The sequence below is a fragment of the Pteronotus mesoamericanus genome, unplaced genomic scaffold, assembly GCF_021234165.1.
Source record: "Pteronotus mesoamericanus isolate MK-2021 breed Mesoamerican mustached bat unplaced genomic scaffold, CSHL_Meso_final scaffold_54, whole genome shotgun sequence".
Taxonomy (NCBI): domain Eukaryota; kingdom Metazoa; phylum Chordata; class Mammalia; order Chiroptera; family Mormoopidae; genus Pteronotus; species Pteronotus mesoamericanus.
The window spans coordinates 6,413,692-6,431,226 of NW_026555321.1; the positions used below are offsets into that span (position 1 = coordinate 6,413,692).

The window sequence follows — 17,535 nt, forward strand, 5'->3', positions numbered from 1 at the left end:
GACATGCAAATGGTTCTGCACTTGGCAGAACCGCGTGCTGCCAAGTGTTAAGGCGAGAGTCCCCAAGGTACTTCCAGTTAAGCACAGGAGAGGGACACCCCAGACTTCCAGGGGGTGAGGTGGTGCTGTTGGGAGACATATTGGCCACCTGGAAGGATTTTATTACCAAATGGTCCATCGGCCCTTGGGGCGGAGATGTAGCCCGGGAAACTTCTTCTCTGGGACCTAAGACAGGGCCCGCGGCCTCTCCCGGCTGCCGCTGGGGGCCTGTGAGCACATGGCTGGCCTTGGAGGAAGCAGGGGCCTGCGAGTGGAAAAGTGGCAGGGAGGGGAGTCTGAGGCGACCTCTCGCTTCTCATCTTTTACTTCTGTTTTCTCTTCACTGTTGGTGTCATGTCTGTGGGTGGCATTAGCTGTTTTCTGTCTGCTTTGGCCCCTCTTTTCAAGCAACCTAATTTGGGGAAGTCAGCTGCAAAGTAGGCTTGGAAACAAAACATATTTCAGACCTGGCCATTCTCCTGATCAGAAACTCTAAGGATTGAAACACCAAAGCCTAATTCTTCCCGCAGACGCCCTAGTCCTCCCTTGTGTGCACGGATAGAACGGGTCCCCACGGGTCATTGGGGGCAGTTCTATTCTCTGAGGTATAGGTGGAGGCTCAAGGGTCAGAGTGACAGCATTGGGTGGCCCAGGGCTGGCTTTTACTAAGATGGGTTCATTCCATTACAAGAGCCTTCGGCAACTGGGGGAGTGGCCAGAGGCGAGTCCGTTCTGGTGTTCAGTGCATCAGGGGCGGTGGAGTCCCGTTGTTTGCGTCTTTATGTTGTGTGTGTTCAGTGATACTCCTGGCCAGAGGGAGAAAGACTGGAATGCTGCTGTGATACCTGCCCTCCCAGCCCTGCCCACCTGACTGTGAGTGACCCGCAGATCTCTTTCTCCTCGGTGGTCTCAGCTCCTTCGTGGGCCCGCGGGTGTGGGCGTTTGTGCGCTGGGGATGAGCAGGACCCCTGAACACACGTGAGCACATCGCGTGGCATTTGCAGAACCAGTCAAATGCTCCTGGGGGTCGGCAGAACTGACCTCACGGGACCTCTCTGAGAGAGGGAAGGTGCTGGTTTTGGACAAGCCTAGTATGTTCTGCGGGCTGTAGTGCATGGTGATTGTAGGAATTTTCGAGGGTCAGTGGAATTATCACTGAATGCATATTGATATTGACTTCAGAAACCTGGCATTCATGACTCTCTGTACAAATTGGTCCCATCTCTCCTCCGATCTCCTGGCAAGCTCATCAGCACTGAAAGAAACACACACACACACAATCTCTGCTGGGAAAATTACAGTTCTGATTGATTTGGATGCTTGTCGAGCCTGTGAGAAAAGTACTGACCAGCCAAATTACTTAACCTCATCTTGTATTTTTCTCACCATTATTTAAAAGCATTAATAGTTATTGCTGCGTAGAGTATTTATGAGGCTTAAAGGAGATAGTGCTTGTGAAGCATCCAGGAAGGCCTGGCAGCCAGAACGGTTCACATGGGGTGTTGTTGACGCCACTCCTCACTCTTTCAAGTGGAGGAACCAGGAGCCCAGCAAAGGGACACCACTGACCACCTTTGGTCACATGTGTCTGGTCAAAGGATGGAACTCTCCTTCCTGAGGCTCAGGGTGCCCTTGATAACCTCTAGGCCCAGAACGAGCTGCAGTAGGTGCTGTGAGGGCATTTCTGCAGGGAGCTGGGGCCTGGTGCTGGGGTGCGATGTAGGAAGGTGCCGTCGGCAGTACAAACCTTAGCCTACAGCGCCGCTTTTTAGGGACTTTGCCTGCTTGCATGGGCCTCTGTGGGAAGAGATATGCTGCCCGCCGATACAGAGGCAGCCTGGCGGGTCCCAGCCAGACAAGCCAAAGCAAGGGCTGGGTTTCAGCCCGCGGGGGCGGGGCGGACGGGGGACTGGAGCGTGCCGCACAAACTGGCCCGCAGCCCTGGGAGTCCGTGTGTTTCGGGGGTGGTCCTAGCCTTTGAAGATTTGAAAACTGTGGCCCATATCCCTAGGAAACTAGACAGACCTGCATAACTTCGCATTGTTGAAAGAGAATTAGGCCCTTCCAGGCCTAATGCCTGGGTCCTGGGAGGGAGGACCCGATCCAGAGGTGGGGGGGCCTGTGAGTGTTGAGCTCCCGCGCCTGCCAGGCGGCCTCCGGCGTTGCTGACAGCAGCTGGAGCGTCCGACCTCTAACTTCACGAGAACCATTGAGGTTGTCTCTGTTGCCCCCAGGATGAAGGCAGAGCTCCTTACTGTGCTTTTTTGACACTTAAAATGCAAAGTCTGGCCCCTCCTGGCCTGGCCAGCCCCTGCACCTGTAACACGCCACCGCCCTTTCCGTTCCCGGGCCCTTTACTCCGCCCCCTTCATGCTCGCCGGCTCCTTCCTACCACGTGGCCTTTGCACATGCTCTTCCCGCTGCCGGGAATGCTTTTCCCTCCTCTCTTCCCCTGCTCAGCCAGCTCACGGGTCCTTTCCCCAGGGCACCCTCCCTTCCAGGTCAGCTCCTGCTGGAGGCCTCCACGGCACTGGGCACCTCCCCTTCCACCTTCATCACAGTTACAGTCTGGTGTTTGCTTGGTGATTGGTTAACACCCACCTTTCTGTTCTGCTCCTTGAAGGCAGACAGCGTTCACTGTTGTATTCGCGGTGACTCGTACAGCGCCTGACACACAGTAAATTGGTGGCGAATGGGCAGCCAGGCTTTGCAGAGGTGGGAGACCAGGAGGCCGCTTGGTGTGTCTAGTGTCATTGGATCCCCAGCTGCCCTTTTCTTGTACCTGCCTGCCTGACCATCCCCCCCACCCTCTCTCCCTGGAGGTGTGCTGAGGCTCCTGGAACACGGGGAGGAGTATGTGTTCACTCTGCCCAGTGCCTACGCTCGCTCCATCCTCACCATCCCCTGGGTGGAGCTCGGAGGAAAAGTCAGCATCAGCTGTGCCAAGACGGGGTACTCAGCAACCGTGATTTTCCACACGAAGCCTTTCTACGGAGGGAAAGTGCACAGGTAGGAGGCGGCCAGGGAGGCTTTGTCTCTGTCTCATCACGATGCCCTGGGGTTCTTTTCTCCATCAGAAGTGGGATTCCAGCTGTGGGATGAATTGAAGATCAGTTTTTGAACACACGTTTCTCAAAACAGGGATGTCTTTTTTCCCTCTTACACGGTAGGGTTTTTGTTTTTGTTTTTAATTTTTAACTTTCCCCATGTAATTTACAGTGAGATCCTTTGGTGACGTGTTGGCAAAATACACCAGAGAAAACAAAGGCACTTCCATTTGCCACAGTAAACTCTCCCTTTTGAGGCCCCAGCCTGTTTCTCTGATCTGAAGCGATTTGATCTAAGAGCTCCCTGTTCATGTTAAGTTGGCTCCATTAAATCTCCTGAATCCCCTGTCCTCTGTGAGATCAGGATCCTGTTTTTGCTTCAGGAGTTGGGAAGCACACACCTAAGAAATTGAAGGCAAGACCTGCTATTTGCAGAGGTGCTGCATTGGTTTTATTGCTCCAGTTATAAAATGTTCTCCTTCAGAGCAGATCACTGTAGAAACAAGCTCTCCTCTTTGCCCTCTTTCTTAGAAAGTGTTCTGTGTGGTGTTCATGTGAGGATGTCAGAGTGTCAGTTGCCTGAGAAAGTAGATGCCCTTTGGATGCAGACATACCTGCTCACAAGCTGATCCCATGCATGCACTTCTGCCCTGCTCCACCTTCATGCCAAGTTGGCAGCTTGAAATCAGCAGTGGGGGGCCCCACAGAAATAGGCAAATGCTCTCCAGGAGGGAGAGCTGGCTGTTAAGTCTTTACCTGCACACCACTAAAGCCCTTCCCCTGGGCGTAGCCTGATTTCCTGACGCTGCCTGAGCGCCTTTGCTCGCCGCGTAGGAACCTTGGCTGTGTTGAGGCTCAGGCAGAAAGCTTCCAGGTCTGCGTTTGCAAACTCTAAACTCAGCCTGAGCTGGGCAATGAGGAAGAAAGGAGCTGCTTGCCTCCTAGGCTTGGCTGCTTGGAGCAGGATTCCCTGTTTCCGAATCCTTCAAGCTTCAGAATCTGCAAGCCTCAAGGTGGAGAGGGAGCTGGGGTCTGCTTTCATCCAGAGCTGGAGACCTAGAGCTCCCTCAGGCCAGCGCAGGCGAAGCAAGAGCTCACAGATCTCTGTGAAGGCACTTTTAAGGCCAGCTTGAAGGTGGTCTCCGGAGCCACTGCCGTGAGTAGGAAGGCTGAGATGCAAGGCCAAGCAAGAGGTTAGGTTTTGCTTAGCCCTTGTTAGATTGGCCTGTTAACTAGTCTACAGATTTGATTCCCCCCACCCCCACCAGCTTTTCCCTAAATGCCTTCTCTTCTTTTGTTCAAGAATATCAGATCACTAGCTTATAAGCTAGTCTTTGAGCAAAACACTAAAAAAGCAATTTCTCTCCATGCCACGCCATAAAATAAAATCTCTAATTGTGAGTCTGCCGTTTGAAGTCAGTCTCTGTGTTTTGATAATCTCGCAGTGTGTTCATTTAATTCATCCACTCAGGGTCACGGCGGAAGTGAAGCACAACCCAACCAACACCATTGTCTGTAAAGCCCACGGGGAGTGGAACGGCACCTTAGAGTTCACCTATAACAACGGAGAAACCAAAGTCATCGACACGGCCGCGTTGCCAGTGTGCCCTAAGAAGGTCCGCCCTCTGGAGAAGCAGGGGCCCATGGAGTCCAGGTGGGGGTCAGGCTGTTTCTCTCCAGCTTAGTTGTCCTCACTTGACCCAGGGGACAGAAAGGAAGCCTTAGAAAGCTCGGCTATTGGAAATGCGCTGGGAATCATGCTCTGACTTGTTGAGGTATTTGACTGCTCCACTGTGTCACGTAGGGGTAGACCCTTCATAGCTTTCAGGGTTGCTGTTCTGTATTTTGTGGCAGACTGTGAAGAGAGTCGGCAGCAGCCTTTCAGTGCCTGTCCACAAACAGTTTGTCAGCTCAGCTGGTCTGTTCCTTAACTACAAAGCTAAACACAGAGAGTTGCTAGTAATCTAAGAACTGTGCAATGAAGCAATGAGATACCTTTTTTCTTTTTCTTACCCAATTAGCAACATAATTAAAAAACAAAACAAAACTTCAGTGCTGGCAAGGGTGGGATCAGACTGACACTGTATACCCTGAGCTTAGAGTAGTGATGTGTGAGGTTTAGCTGTATGGGTCAGTGGCTTTAAACTCATTAATTCAGTTTAATCTTGGGCTCTACTTCTGGGAATCTATTCTAAGGGAAAATTCTTAAGCTCAGAAAAATTTTAAATATAAAATTGACTAAACAATTAAACAAAAGGAAAAGTAACTACCTACCTGTACAACAGAAGGAAAACAGTGAATTATACAGTGTCTGATCAGGTCGCCTGCCCACTCTATGGTATGGATATAATGCAGCCACTCAAGTGATTTTTATGCAGGCACACAGGCATTCTCTTCTTGGAATTGCCACTTTGATTTTTTTTTTAATCCTCACCTGAGGATATGTTCATTGATTTTAGAGAGAGGAAGCAGGGAGAGAGAGAGAAACATTGATCGGTTGCCTCCCATACAGGCCCCAACTGAGGACTGAACTCACAACCAAGGCATGTACCCTGACAGGGAATCAAACCTGCAACCTTTTTGTGTATGGGACTACACTCCAGCCAACTGGACCACCCAGCCAGAGCTGCCATTTTTATTTTTTAATCCAGGGAGTCAGCAAACTATGGTCTCGAGGCCAAATCTAGCCTGTGGCTGATATTCCTAAAATTTTATGGGAACATAGCCATGATTATTGTTTGTGGCTGCTTTCCTGCTACAATGGCAATTAAGTAGCTGTGACTGAAACCCTAGTGCCTGCCAAGCCTAACATGTTTGCTGTCTGGCTCCTTATAGAAAATATCTGTCGACTCCTGTTCATATAAACGCAATACACTGCTCTTTAGAAATATGATGAAGAATGACAATGAAATTACAGATGATTCTGTGAAAGGGTTTGCCTCTACAAGAAGAGTTTGTAAATGGGAATACAACAGTGGGTATAAATAGTACATTACAACCAACCTGGCTGGTGTGGCTCAGTGGATTGAGCACCGGCCTGCAAACCAAAGGGTCGCCAGTTCGATTCCCAGTCAGGGCACATGCCTGGGTTGTGGGCCAGAGCCCCAGTAGGGGGCGCTTGAGAAGCAGCCACACATTAATGTTTCTCTCCCTCTCTTTCTCCCTTCCTTCCCCTCTCTCTAAAAATAGATACAGTCTTTTAAAAAAGTAAACCAGTAGTACATTATAACTGAGTTGAAGGAAACCAGGGCCTCACTGCCCCTGGAGCCTCTGCTTCATTGTAGGATCAGCACATTCCTTCTTGTTCTTTTGTTTATTTGAGGACAGTGGGCGTAACCTTCTGTGTCCAAATGGAGGACATGAACTCTCACCATTGGCTTTTTCAGCTCAGCCTGTTGGGCGATAGTTGTGGGACAAGGGGCAGGCTGTGACAGGGAAGAAAGCCACCCCCTTGCCCACACTGCCTCCCATGAGGCCTCCGCAGGGTCAGGAACCCTGTGGCGTCACCTGTGTTGTTCCTCCAAGGATAATGGAGTAAGGGAGCTAGTCCTCATTAAGACTTGTCGCTGCTTCACGTAGCCCAGGGGAACTCAGAATTCCCCTGGAGTGGGGAGGGGGTCTGGTACCAGGGTAAGAAGAGGGGTGCCACCTCTTTTTGGCTTACATATGCAGACCTTACCGAAACCTGGAGCTAAGCTGCAGGGAAACCAAGCCCAGCCCATCTTGTTTACCGCGAGGGAGCAGCCCTGGAAGGGGGTATAGCTGGTCCAGGAGCGCCCTTGCTGCACAGAACGCTCGAGCCCACTCACCCAGCAGGTCTCGCAGGCCTTACCTGCAGAGGCAAAGGAGGGGACCACCTTCAGGGCCAGGTGGGCCCGTGGTTAGACCAGGTGCGCCAGCCCTCACAGTGGTACTAGCCGTGGTGAGGCCTCCGGCCCCCTCCAGCCCCCTTGGAGGGGAGGGAACCACTGCCCCATCAGGGGAAGAGTGCAGATTTTAGATAGATGATAGATAGATAGGTAGATAGTCTGCCCACACCTATGCATTTGCTCCTGTTGCCCAGAGTTTGGCCTGAGCAGAGTCCTGCCTTGGCTAGAGCCCTCAGGGCCCCGGTGCGTGAAGGCAGAGCCAGCGCCCAGTGACGCCAGTGCGCCCTGCCTCAGACGCTCGCCGCTGGCCGGCCCTCTGCCATGGCGACCAGGGAGGGCCCCCTTGACTTCCTTTTTGCTTTTCTCTCTGGCCTGCTCCCACCCTCCCCACCTGAAGGCTCCTTCACCTTTTTGCCTTTTCTTTTGTCTTGAGGTTCAAAGTCTTCCCCAGGCGAGTCCCCAACCCCGTCCCACCAGTCCCTGCCTTAAGAGAGTGCACTTGGTTGGGTCCCTGTGTGTGTGTCTGGCCAGTGCTCTCTGTCTGGGGCCAATTCTTGTCCCAGTACCCCTTCTCAAGTCCTTGGGGGTCCCTGCCTTCTAAGCTTGGGGCCACTGTCTTACGATGAGGCTTATCATGGGAGGTCCTGCTCTTGAGAGCACCCCCCACCCCCTGCCAGATGCCCTTGTGCCGAGCCCTGCCCCGCACGAAATGTGTATCGAGGGTGTGGGTGATGAAAGACTGTGATAGGACCCAGCCCCCCGCTCCTCACTTTCTGTCCCTCACCTCCCTGTACTGCTTTGGCCAGTCGTTCTCCCTCTAAAGTCAGCTATCAGGGCACAGCAGAAGCACAAGGGCCCGTGAGGCTTCTGGGACCTGGCTCTCTCTCCCGCTCGGAAGTTTGTCCTGCTGTCGAACCGCAGCCAGAGCATCGCTCTCTCCGCGTGGGCCTGGCCCGTGGGACTCAGGCCGGGTCGGTGGGCAGGCTGAGCTGGCAGCAGGAGCTGGCCCCTCGTCGGCGCCTCGGTTCTGATCCCCCTCAGCAGGGTCTGGTGGTTTCGCCGCTGTGTTGCCGGCAGCCCCCTGCCCTTCCTCAGCCCGATCCTGCCAGCACTCAAGGCTTCCTGCTGAGAGGCCCCCATGTGGACGGGGTCGAGGGTGCCCTGCTGTGGGCCTGGCCCAGGATCTAATTAGATTCCTTCTGTGTGAAACCTTGGCTTGTCTGATATGTCTAAGTGAGGAAGTGCATGAGTCCTGCTCTGCCGTAGTTCCTTGCCTCACTCTGTAGAACAGCGTACGAATCAGGGACGGTCCTGGGAAAATCCTGAGGAGGGAAACTGCACTAAGATAGGACCAACCTAGGCCACCTGCTACAGTGAATGAGTGTGGCAGAGAAGGAACTTCCTGTGTCGATGTGGGGGAGGTGACAGCTTGTAGCCTAAATCCCCCCGCCCCCCACACTTATCCTGGTCTCTAACTCCTAATACCGGGTTCCATGGTGGGAAACCAAGTGTTCATATTTATCAGCTTGCTGACCTTGGGCAAGTCACTTCACCTTACTTGGACCTGTTTTCCTCCCTTTTAAAATAAGGATGATAATATAGCATCTCTATTACTGGGCTGTTGTGATGATTAAGTGAGTTTCTATGTAAAATGCTTAGATATGTGGTAAACACGGTGTGAGTGTCTGTTGCTGCTGGTAGTATTACCCCTGCTTACTACTGTCATCACTAGATTCAATCCCTAGACAGTCGGCCCCGAGAGAGGCATGTGCTCAGGACAAGAGGAGAGTTTACAGCGCGGGCTGGGAGCTGGGCAGCCCTGGGTTCAGCACCGGCTGGCTCTAGGGGCCTCTGAGCACCTGGGATGGGCTACCTCTCCAGGCCTGCCCAGCTGGCCCCTGCCCTGCCCTGCCCTGCCCTGCCCTGCCCTGGTCCCTCCTTGCCGGGCATGGCCGTCCTTGAGCCAGCCTCCCTGCCTGACCGACTGTTTTCCCTCCTCCACGCATCCCCAGGAACCTCTGGCGGGAGGTGACTCGGTACCTGCGGCTGGGGGACCTTGACGCCGCCACGGAGCAGAAGCGGCGCCTGGAGGAGCAGCAGCGGGTGGAGGAACGGAAGCGGGAGAGCCTCCGCACCCCCTGGCAGCCCAAGTATTTTATCCAGGAGGTAACTCCGCCGCCCGTTTGGGGCTGATGGCTTTGTCTGGCTAACGCAGCGGTTTGGGTGGATGAGGATGGGGTACCGGCGTTCCTGGGAAGGTTTGGGGCAGTTTGGCTCCGGCTCCGGCTTGGGGCCGGGTCATCCCGTGGGCCGCACTGAGCACCCGACTCTGTCCCTCTGACAGCCTGCCGGGGAAGGCAAGGAATGGGACTGCAGATCGGGATGCTGTCCTAGTCATTAAAAAAGAAGGAAATTCATAACCCCTGCTACGTTGCGAGCCCACCTCCCCACCCAGGTGGGCCAGAACCTTCACAGCTAAGAGCTGCCCTTTCAGAGCCGGGCCTCCTGTGGGCCCAGTGGGGTGGACATGCCAGACAGGCCAGCCTGAGTTGTGTGCTCGCGTAATGCTGCTGTCACCCAGGAAAGTGACCCTGGGAGGCAGAAATACAATCCATGACTGCTCCCCCCCTTCCATTCACAGTGGGCAGGGCACTGTGTGCTCAGTTGATGCCCTTATTTATGCTCTTGAAGTGCTTTGTGGAGCAACTGGGAAGCACGGCAAGAGCAGAACCGTAAGTGACGGGAGTGCAGGAGCCCGTTGTGAAGGCCGGCCCTCGGGAGCCTGGCGGCCTCAGTGAAGAACGGGCCGGTCGGGACCGGGGCCAGCGTGAGAGTCCCTGCCTAAAGGGGGTGGATGCCACCTAACCTCCAGACGAGCACAAACTGATTGTTCAGTTCTTCGCAAGCAGCCAGAAATCGGGATTTGTATGAGAACTCTGATGTTCACATGGTAGGAAGGAATTTAAAAAATTGTAAACACTTTAGCGCCAATCAAACTATGCCTGGGCTTTCTTGGCTCAGGTGGTGCTCATGTCTCACTTCGGCCACGAGGAGGGATCATCCTGTGTAGCTGGCAGGCTGCGGGGTGCCGGAGTAACCTTGAGGTGGACATGTGGTCAGGAGCAGGAAGCCGCGGCTGCTCCCTTAGAGGCAGGGACTGTGCGGCTCAGGTCAGAAGACTTCAGGGTTTCTGGGTCAGACAGAAAGCCTGCCTGGGGAGACTGCCTTTATGAGACTCTGTGTGGGGACCCAGTCTGGAAGCCTGGCCCAGGTGAGGTGACTCTGTATTTTTAGGGTTCCCCGGAAAAACAGAACAATCAGAACCAGCAGGAGACACAAATACATGTACGTTTACTAGGAGGCACTGGCTCACGAGATTATGGAGGCTGAAAATCCCCAGGATCTGCCTTTCGCAAGCTGGAGACCCCTAGGAAGCCAATGGTGTAAAATCCCTGTCCCAACTCAAGGAGTGAACTCGGCAGAAAAAACAGTGAATTCCTTCTCCTCCCACCCTTTTTCCTTTTTTAGGCCTTCAGATTGGACATTGCTTACCTACACTGGGGACAGCAATCTCCTTTGCTGTTTCTACCAATCAAATGCTAATTTCATCAAGAAACACCCCCCACAAACACACCCAGAAATGTGTGTAATCTGGGCACCCATCGACTGCCAAGTTGATGTATAAAATTAACCATCACAAAATCCTTCAAGGATCTTTCAGTGATGTGGATCTGGTCTCTCTGAGACAAGAAGTTTGTCTGGCTTCTGTGGCAAGTTGCACATTAAAAAAAAAAAAGACAACTTATGTTGTTCCCACTGGGTTTAGTAAAAGCCAGTGTTCCTAACAGAAAGCTTGAGGATATGTAGAGAATAAAAATCACCCCAATACCAGAGTTGTTACCCTTCAGTACGTGTCCTTCTTGTCTAGCACCAGACTGCGCTTGCCATCTTGATTCTTGTGTGATTTACTTCTGAGTGCAGCCTGCTGGTGAGAGCTTTTGTTGGGCATTCCTCTGCAGGCTGGCAGGTGGCAAATTCCTCATACACAGGCACTTGCCTTTTCTCTCCCATCTGTTCATCCAATACCCCCCACCCCAATGTCCTGTTTCAGTGTTTTTTTGTCATCTTCCTTGATGTAATCCAACAAAGCCCCATTCTTATATTATTTTGGTCATTTTGTGGGGTTTCCTGCTAAAATGTCAGGATGTGAAGATCATACAGGCTTTCAAAAGCAGCTGGGCTGAGGGGAGGGATAGGGAGACCACGCGCCTGGCATGGCCGAGGTATCAGGAACAAGGCAGACACATACTGGCTGTGGTTCTGAACAGACACACTCACAGAGCACTGCCTTGCAGGGTACTCAGCTTCCAATCCAGCAGCGTCTGAGACTCTTCTTGTTTTTCCCCTTTGCTGGCTGAGAGGTCTCCATGTAATGTTTTCTCCCTTCTCTGACAGGGTGACGGCTGGGTCTACTTCAATCCCCTTTGGAAGGCACACTGATGGTGTGGAGGTGCAGAGCCTTTGGAAAGAGGCCTCTTTTTGTAGGAATTAAAGTGGTACAGTATCAAGGTTCTGTGGTACTCCCTGAGATCTCTTGATATCATTCAAGAAATGGTACCTGAGAAATTATATACTGTGAAAAATGCACCCCAAACTCTCCTATAGGATTGAATTTACTCAAGAGCCATTTGGGGCGTGTGTGTGTGTGTACAGTGGTGTGTGTGAGCTCTTGGCACACTACTCAGACACATGCATTACATACACGTCTGCTGGGTATTACATATGTACATACTGCACTTACTAAGATCTAAGTGGGTAATTATGGGCACCTTTTTATCAATGAGGTTTGACGTTTTCTATTTCTCCCTTTGCCAAAAATGTTTTGCACTCACAAAGGCAGTCAACTCCTGTCAAAACAGAATTGAATTGGCATTGCCCAACTGACATTCATCTGGTAGAAAGTGGCTCATTCCTGGTAGGTGGCTGTCATTTCAAAATTACTGTGATTCCCACCTCCGTCCCCACTTCACCATCTCATTTGTCCATACTCCAGAAAGATAAACAGCTCCTTCTGCTGAATGAGGAATGGGCAGGAAGCTATTAAAGGTTTTTTGCTAGAACCTTTCAGGATGGAGCACCTCTGGGAGAACTTAGAACCAGGCCCACCTTGGAATTTTCCTCCCATAATTTCTCATGCTCAAAGCACTAGTCATATATATATTTTTTTTTCCCTGAAGCTGCTTTCACAGTAGTAAATGAGTCATACAGAAACTTCAATACTTTTATGATGAAAAAAGGGCTTTAGAAGTTAAATACACGCATGCATATAGAAACATGCACAACCACAGCCTTGATCTTGTATTTAAGTTTGGGGAAAGAGAAAAATGTTTTCTGTGGATTTTTTTTTTTTTTTAGTGCCCCTCTATTGTTTGACCCAAACTCTTCAAAGAAAACCACTGTGATTAATATAAAGCCTGCCTAAGCGTTCCATGGTTTCAGTTGAATCTCAGTCCTCAGCCTTTACAAATGAGGTCAAGACATGACCAGAATATAAAGCAAGGGGGAAAAAATGACAAATTTGATTTTTGCTCAATGCTTCATTTATTTTTTACTGTGCCACTCTATTTATAAAATCCAGTAGCATGAATGCTTCTCTGTAGTAATACTAATTTTGTGCCTTTTGTCTGCTTTCTTAAGACCAATTCTTCACACTTTGTAGATATTAGACAAATATATTTCGATTAAATACTATACCCATCTGTGTGTGTTTTATTTTTAGAGATTCCAAAGGTCTGCTGGAATTGATGGCTCTAAATGAGCTCAAATTTTATTGGTTATTGTTAATTTGATGTGAACAGCAATCATATTTACATCAAAACTGTTCCAAATACAATGAAAAATCTACAAATATTTGTGGATATTTTGTGAGAAGTTCATAAATTGTATCTAGTGAATGTTTGTGAGAAGTTAATACCAGGCAAAGTAATAATATAGGTGTGTTTAGGTGTATAGTCTTAAAATACCTGGGAGAATAAAATGTTTGGAGCTATTTTATTTCTGAGAGAAAAAGCAGAATAGATGCTATTTTGAGGGGGGGGGGATCCCAATGAGAAGTCTGAAAAGTAATCACTATGGTGTTTTTAGATTTTCAAGCCTTACTTCAAAATATAAACCATCTGGTAAGTAAAACATGGAGAAAGTTCACTTTTCTTTTTTGAGGGGTGGTGGTAAGTGGGTGGGCTCAATGCCTTTTAAAAAGTTGTGAAATATATACAGATTCACATAAAACACATTACAGTTCCAAGAATAATTATTAGCACTCATATACCTACTTTTTAAGAAACCTGTTTGTCAGTACCTTAAAAGCCATGTATGCACCCCTCCGACATTGTACCCGCCCCTCCTTGACCCCAGGGCTAACACTGCCTCTGTCCTGACTCCTGGAGTAATCATCCCCTTGGGTTTTGTTTTCCTGTCTCTCCATATACACGTGTGTTTTTCTCAAGGGCATGCTAGGTTTTGCCTGTTTTGGGACTTTGTACAAATGGAATATTTGTTTGCTTATTTGAGCTTACATTTTGTTTATAGGTCAACCCATGTTGTCATGCATTGTTTGTTTTTTTTGCTGAGTTCTATTTGCCCAAACTGAAACTCTGTACCCATTACAGTAACTCCCACCCATCTCTGAAACTGTTAGCAACCACCATTCTGTGTTTTTATGAACTTGACTAAATATACTCCATATAAGTAGAAGGATACTATACTTGTTTTGTGCCTGGCTTATTTCACTTAGCATAATGTGTTCTGGATTCATCAGAATTTCCTTCCTTTTTAAGGCTGAATAATACATGCCTCTGTATGTGTGTATATGTCACATTTTGTTTGTTTACCCATCATGAACATTTGGGTTCAAACTCTTGGCTATCGTGAATGTTCCTGCTTTGAACATGAGAGTGCAAGTATCTCTGAATCCGTTTCAGTTCTTTTTGGGGATATATATCCTGACATGGTAATACTGTATCAGATGAAAATTCCATGTTTAATTTTTTTTGAGGACCTGCCATACTGTTTTCCACAATGACTACACCATTTTGCAATTCCACTAAGGCACAAGGGTTTGAATTTCTCCACTTCCCCAACACTTATTTTCTGCTTTTGTTGGTAAAAATCATTTTAATGGGTGTGAAGCACAATCTTACTGTGGTTTGATCTGCATTTTCCTAATGATTTAGAGATGAGAGCATCTGATGTGTTTATTGCCCATTTTTGTATCTTTGGAGGAATGTCTATTCAAGTTCCTTGCTAATTTTCTAACAGGGTGGTTTTATCTATTGAGTTGTAGTTCTTTATCTATTCTGGATGTTAATGCTTTATAGATAGTGTTTTATAAGTATTTTCCCATTCTTTGGGTTCCCCTTCCACTCTGTTGATAGTGTCCTTTGATGTACAAAAGTATTTAATTTTGATGACGTCCAATTTCCCTGTTTTTTTTTTGTAGCTTGTGCTTTTGTTGTGATATCTAAGGAGTCGTTGCCAAATCTAATTTCACAGAGTTTCTCCCGTGTTTTCTTTCAAGGGTTTTATAGTTTTAGCTTTTGTGTTTTGGTTTTTGATCCATTTAAAGTGAATTTTTGTATATTGTGTTAAGAGTCCAACTTCATTATTTTGCATATGGTTATCCTTACTTCCTAGGACTATTTGTTAGGACCATTCTCCTCTCCCCATTGAACATCCTTATCAAAAAAATTATTTGACCATCTTATACAAGAGTTTACTGCTGGGCTCTCTTGTCATTATGCCAATATCACATTGTTTTGATTATTGTGGCTTTGTAGTTCTGAAATCAGGAAGTGTGAGATTTTCAACTATTTTCTTTTTCAAGATTGTTTTGGCTATTAAGGGTCTCTTGAGATTCCATACAAAGTTTATTACAGAATTTTGGATTTTTGCTAAAAACATCATTGGAATTGATAAGTGCTGCATTGACTCTACATGAGTAATACTGCCATCTTAACAGTAATATTTTCCAATTCATAAACACAGGACATATTTTCATTTATTTGTCATCTCCCATTTCTTTCTGGGATATTTTGTAGTTTTCAGTGTATAAGTCTTTCATCTCCTTAGTTTAGTTTACTTGTAAGTATTACTGTCTGATATGAATTGTTTTCTTTTTCCATTTGAGATTTGTTCATTGCTTTTTATGTGTTGATTTTGTATCGGGCAACTTTGTTGGATATATTAGTTCTGTCATCTTTAGGGTTTTCTAAATGTAAGATCATATCTCTTTGTCCAAAGAGATATTTTTCTTCCTTTCCAATTTGGATGCCTTAAAAAAAAAAATTGACTGACTGACCTGGCTAGAACTTCCAACAGTTGAATTCAGTGAGAAAGCTGGTATCCTGTCTTGTTCCTGATCTGAGAGGAAAATTCCAACTTTCAATTTTTTGTCATTGTATATGGTAAGTGTGGCTTTTTCATACATGGCGTTTATGTTGAGATAGTTTCCTTGTATTTCTCGTTGTTGAGTGACTTTATCATGAAAAGGTGCTGAATTTTGTCACATGCTTTTCCTGCATGTACTTTCAGGGATTGTCCAACCTTTTGGCATCTCTGCACCACACTGGAAGAGTTGTTTTGGGGGCCACACATTACATACATTGCAAAATGTAATCACAAAAAAAGCCTCAGAACGTTTTAGGCAAATTCATGATTTTGTGTTGGGCTGCATTCACAGCCATCCTGGGCTGCGTGTGGTCCCTAGGCTGCAGGTTAGACGCCCCTGAGTCTTAGATGATGTACTTCCCTTGCTTTGTCCTGTTAATGTGTGGTGTTACATTGGTTTTGTATGTTGAACTATCCTTCCATTCCAAGAATAAATCCCACATTGTCAGAGTGTATGATCTTTTTAATATGCTGTTGAATTTGCTTTGCTCTTTATTGTATTGAAGCTTTTTGCATCAATATTGATAAGGCATGTTATTTAATTTTCCTGTTGTAGTATCTTTAGCTTAGGTATTAGGGTACTGTTGGCCTAGTAGAATGCATTAGTCCGTGTTACCTATTCTTCAATTTTTTTTTTTCTTGGAAGAGTTTGAGAAGAACAGGTGCCAATTCTTTAAATATGTGGTAGAATTCACCAGTGAAGTGATCTGTCCCTGGGCTCTTCTTTGGATCAGTAATGGAGAAAAAACCTTCGAACAGTCTCCTTCTAGCTATAGCCCTCGTTCATATTTTCTGTTCCTTTATGATTTAGTCTTAGTCTTGGTTAAGTTATGTTTCCAGGAATTTGCCCTTTTAAGTTATCCAGTTTGTTGATACATAGTTTTTTTTAGTACTTGTGATTTTTCATTTCTACAAAATTGGTATTAATGTCCCCACATCTTTTAGCCTACCTTGTCAATTTTTTTAACCTTTTTGAAGAACCAACTTGTGGTTTCATTGATTTTCTCTTTTTCTGCTATTTTATCTCAGCTCTAATGTTTTATTTCCTTCTGCTATTTTTGAATTTTTTTTCAGCCCCAAACAGATTCATTAGGTGATCTGCGATTTTTACAAATGTAAGCACTGACAGCTATATATTTCCTCTTAGCACTGCTCTTGCAGCATTCCATAGATTTTAGTTTTTATTTTCAAGAGAGTTCTAATTTGTCTTATTTCTTCTTTGTCCCATTAACAGTATGTTATTTAATTTCTACATATTTATAGATTTCTCAGTTTTCCTTTTATTTTCTGGTTTTACTGCATTGACTGGAAAAAGAGATACTTTGTATCATTTTAGTCTTAATTAATGGACTTGTTTGGGGACTAACATATGGTCAAGTCCTAGAGACTGTTCCATGCACGCCTGTGAAAAACATGCTTCTGCTGTTGTGTACACATAATAAGTCCAGCTGGCCTACGTTGTTTTAAATCTTCTATTTCCTTACCGATCCTATTAGTTTTATCCATTATTGATAGTGGGACACTGAAGTCTTCTCACTACCGTAGAAGTACTTTTCTCCTAAGTTCTGTTTGTGTTTGCTTCGTATATTTTGGAGCTCTGTTTGATGCATGTATGTTTGTAACAGTTATATCTTAGCAAATTGATTCTTTCACCAATATATAATGTCCTTGTATCCTTTAGGTCTTTGCTTTTGGCCAATATCAGTATAGCCATTCCTGCTCTTTCTCCATTTTTTCACTTTGAACGTGTTTGCCCTTAGGACTAAAGTGAGCCTTGTGTAGACAGTACATAGCTAGATCCTGTTTTAAATTCATTTTGCTGATTTAAATTTGTCTTTTGATTGGGGGGATTTCATCCATTTACATTAAAAGTGATTACTGTTAAGGACTTGTGCCTTTTTGTATGCCTTAAGGCTGCTTTTTCCTGATTCATCCATTATGGTCTTTCTTTGTAGCAATACATTTTGATTACCTTCTCATTTCTTCATCTATGCTGTATAGTCATGCACCATTTAATGTTTCAGTCAATGATGGACTGCATAGGCAATGGCTGTCCCATAACATTGTAATGGAGTTGAAAACTTCCTATAACTTAATAACATTCTAGCCTTGTAATGGCATGGTGCAACACATCA

General features: G+C 47.0%; 1 protein-coding gene across 1 annotated transcript in view; it reads left to right on the forward strand.

Annotated features, from left to right (window-relative positions):
* Window positions 1–12,715, forward strand: part of OSBPL10 (oxysterol binding protein like 10) — a 244,442-nt gene extending 231,727 nt beyond the window's left edge. Inside the window, exons 9-12 of the mRNA XM_054595865.1 lie at window positions 2,862–3,048; window positions 4,558–4,740; window positions 8,968–9,121; window positions 11,411–12,715. Of these exons, the coding sequence (XP_054451840.1) occupies window positions 2,862–3,048; window positions 4,558–4,740; window positions 8,968–9,121; window positions 11,411–11,455 (569 nt within the window). The 3' untranslated portion in view covers window positions 11,456–12,715. The remainder of the gene's footprint in view (window positions 1–2,861; window positions 3,049–4,557; window positions 4,741–8,967; window positions 9,122–11,410) is intronic.
* The last annotated feature ends 4,820 nt before the right edge of the window (window positions 12,716–17,535 follow it).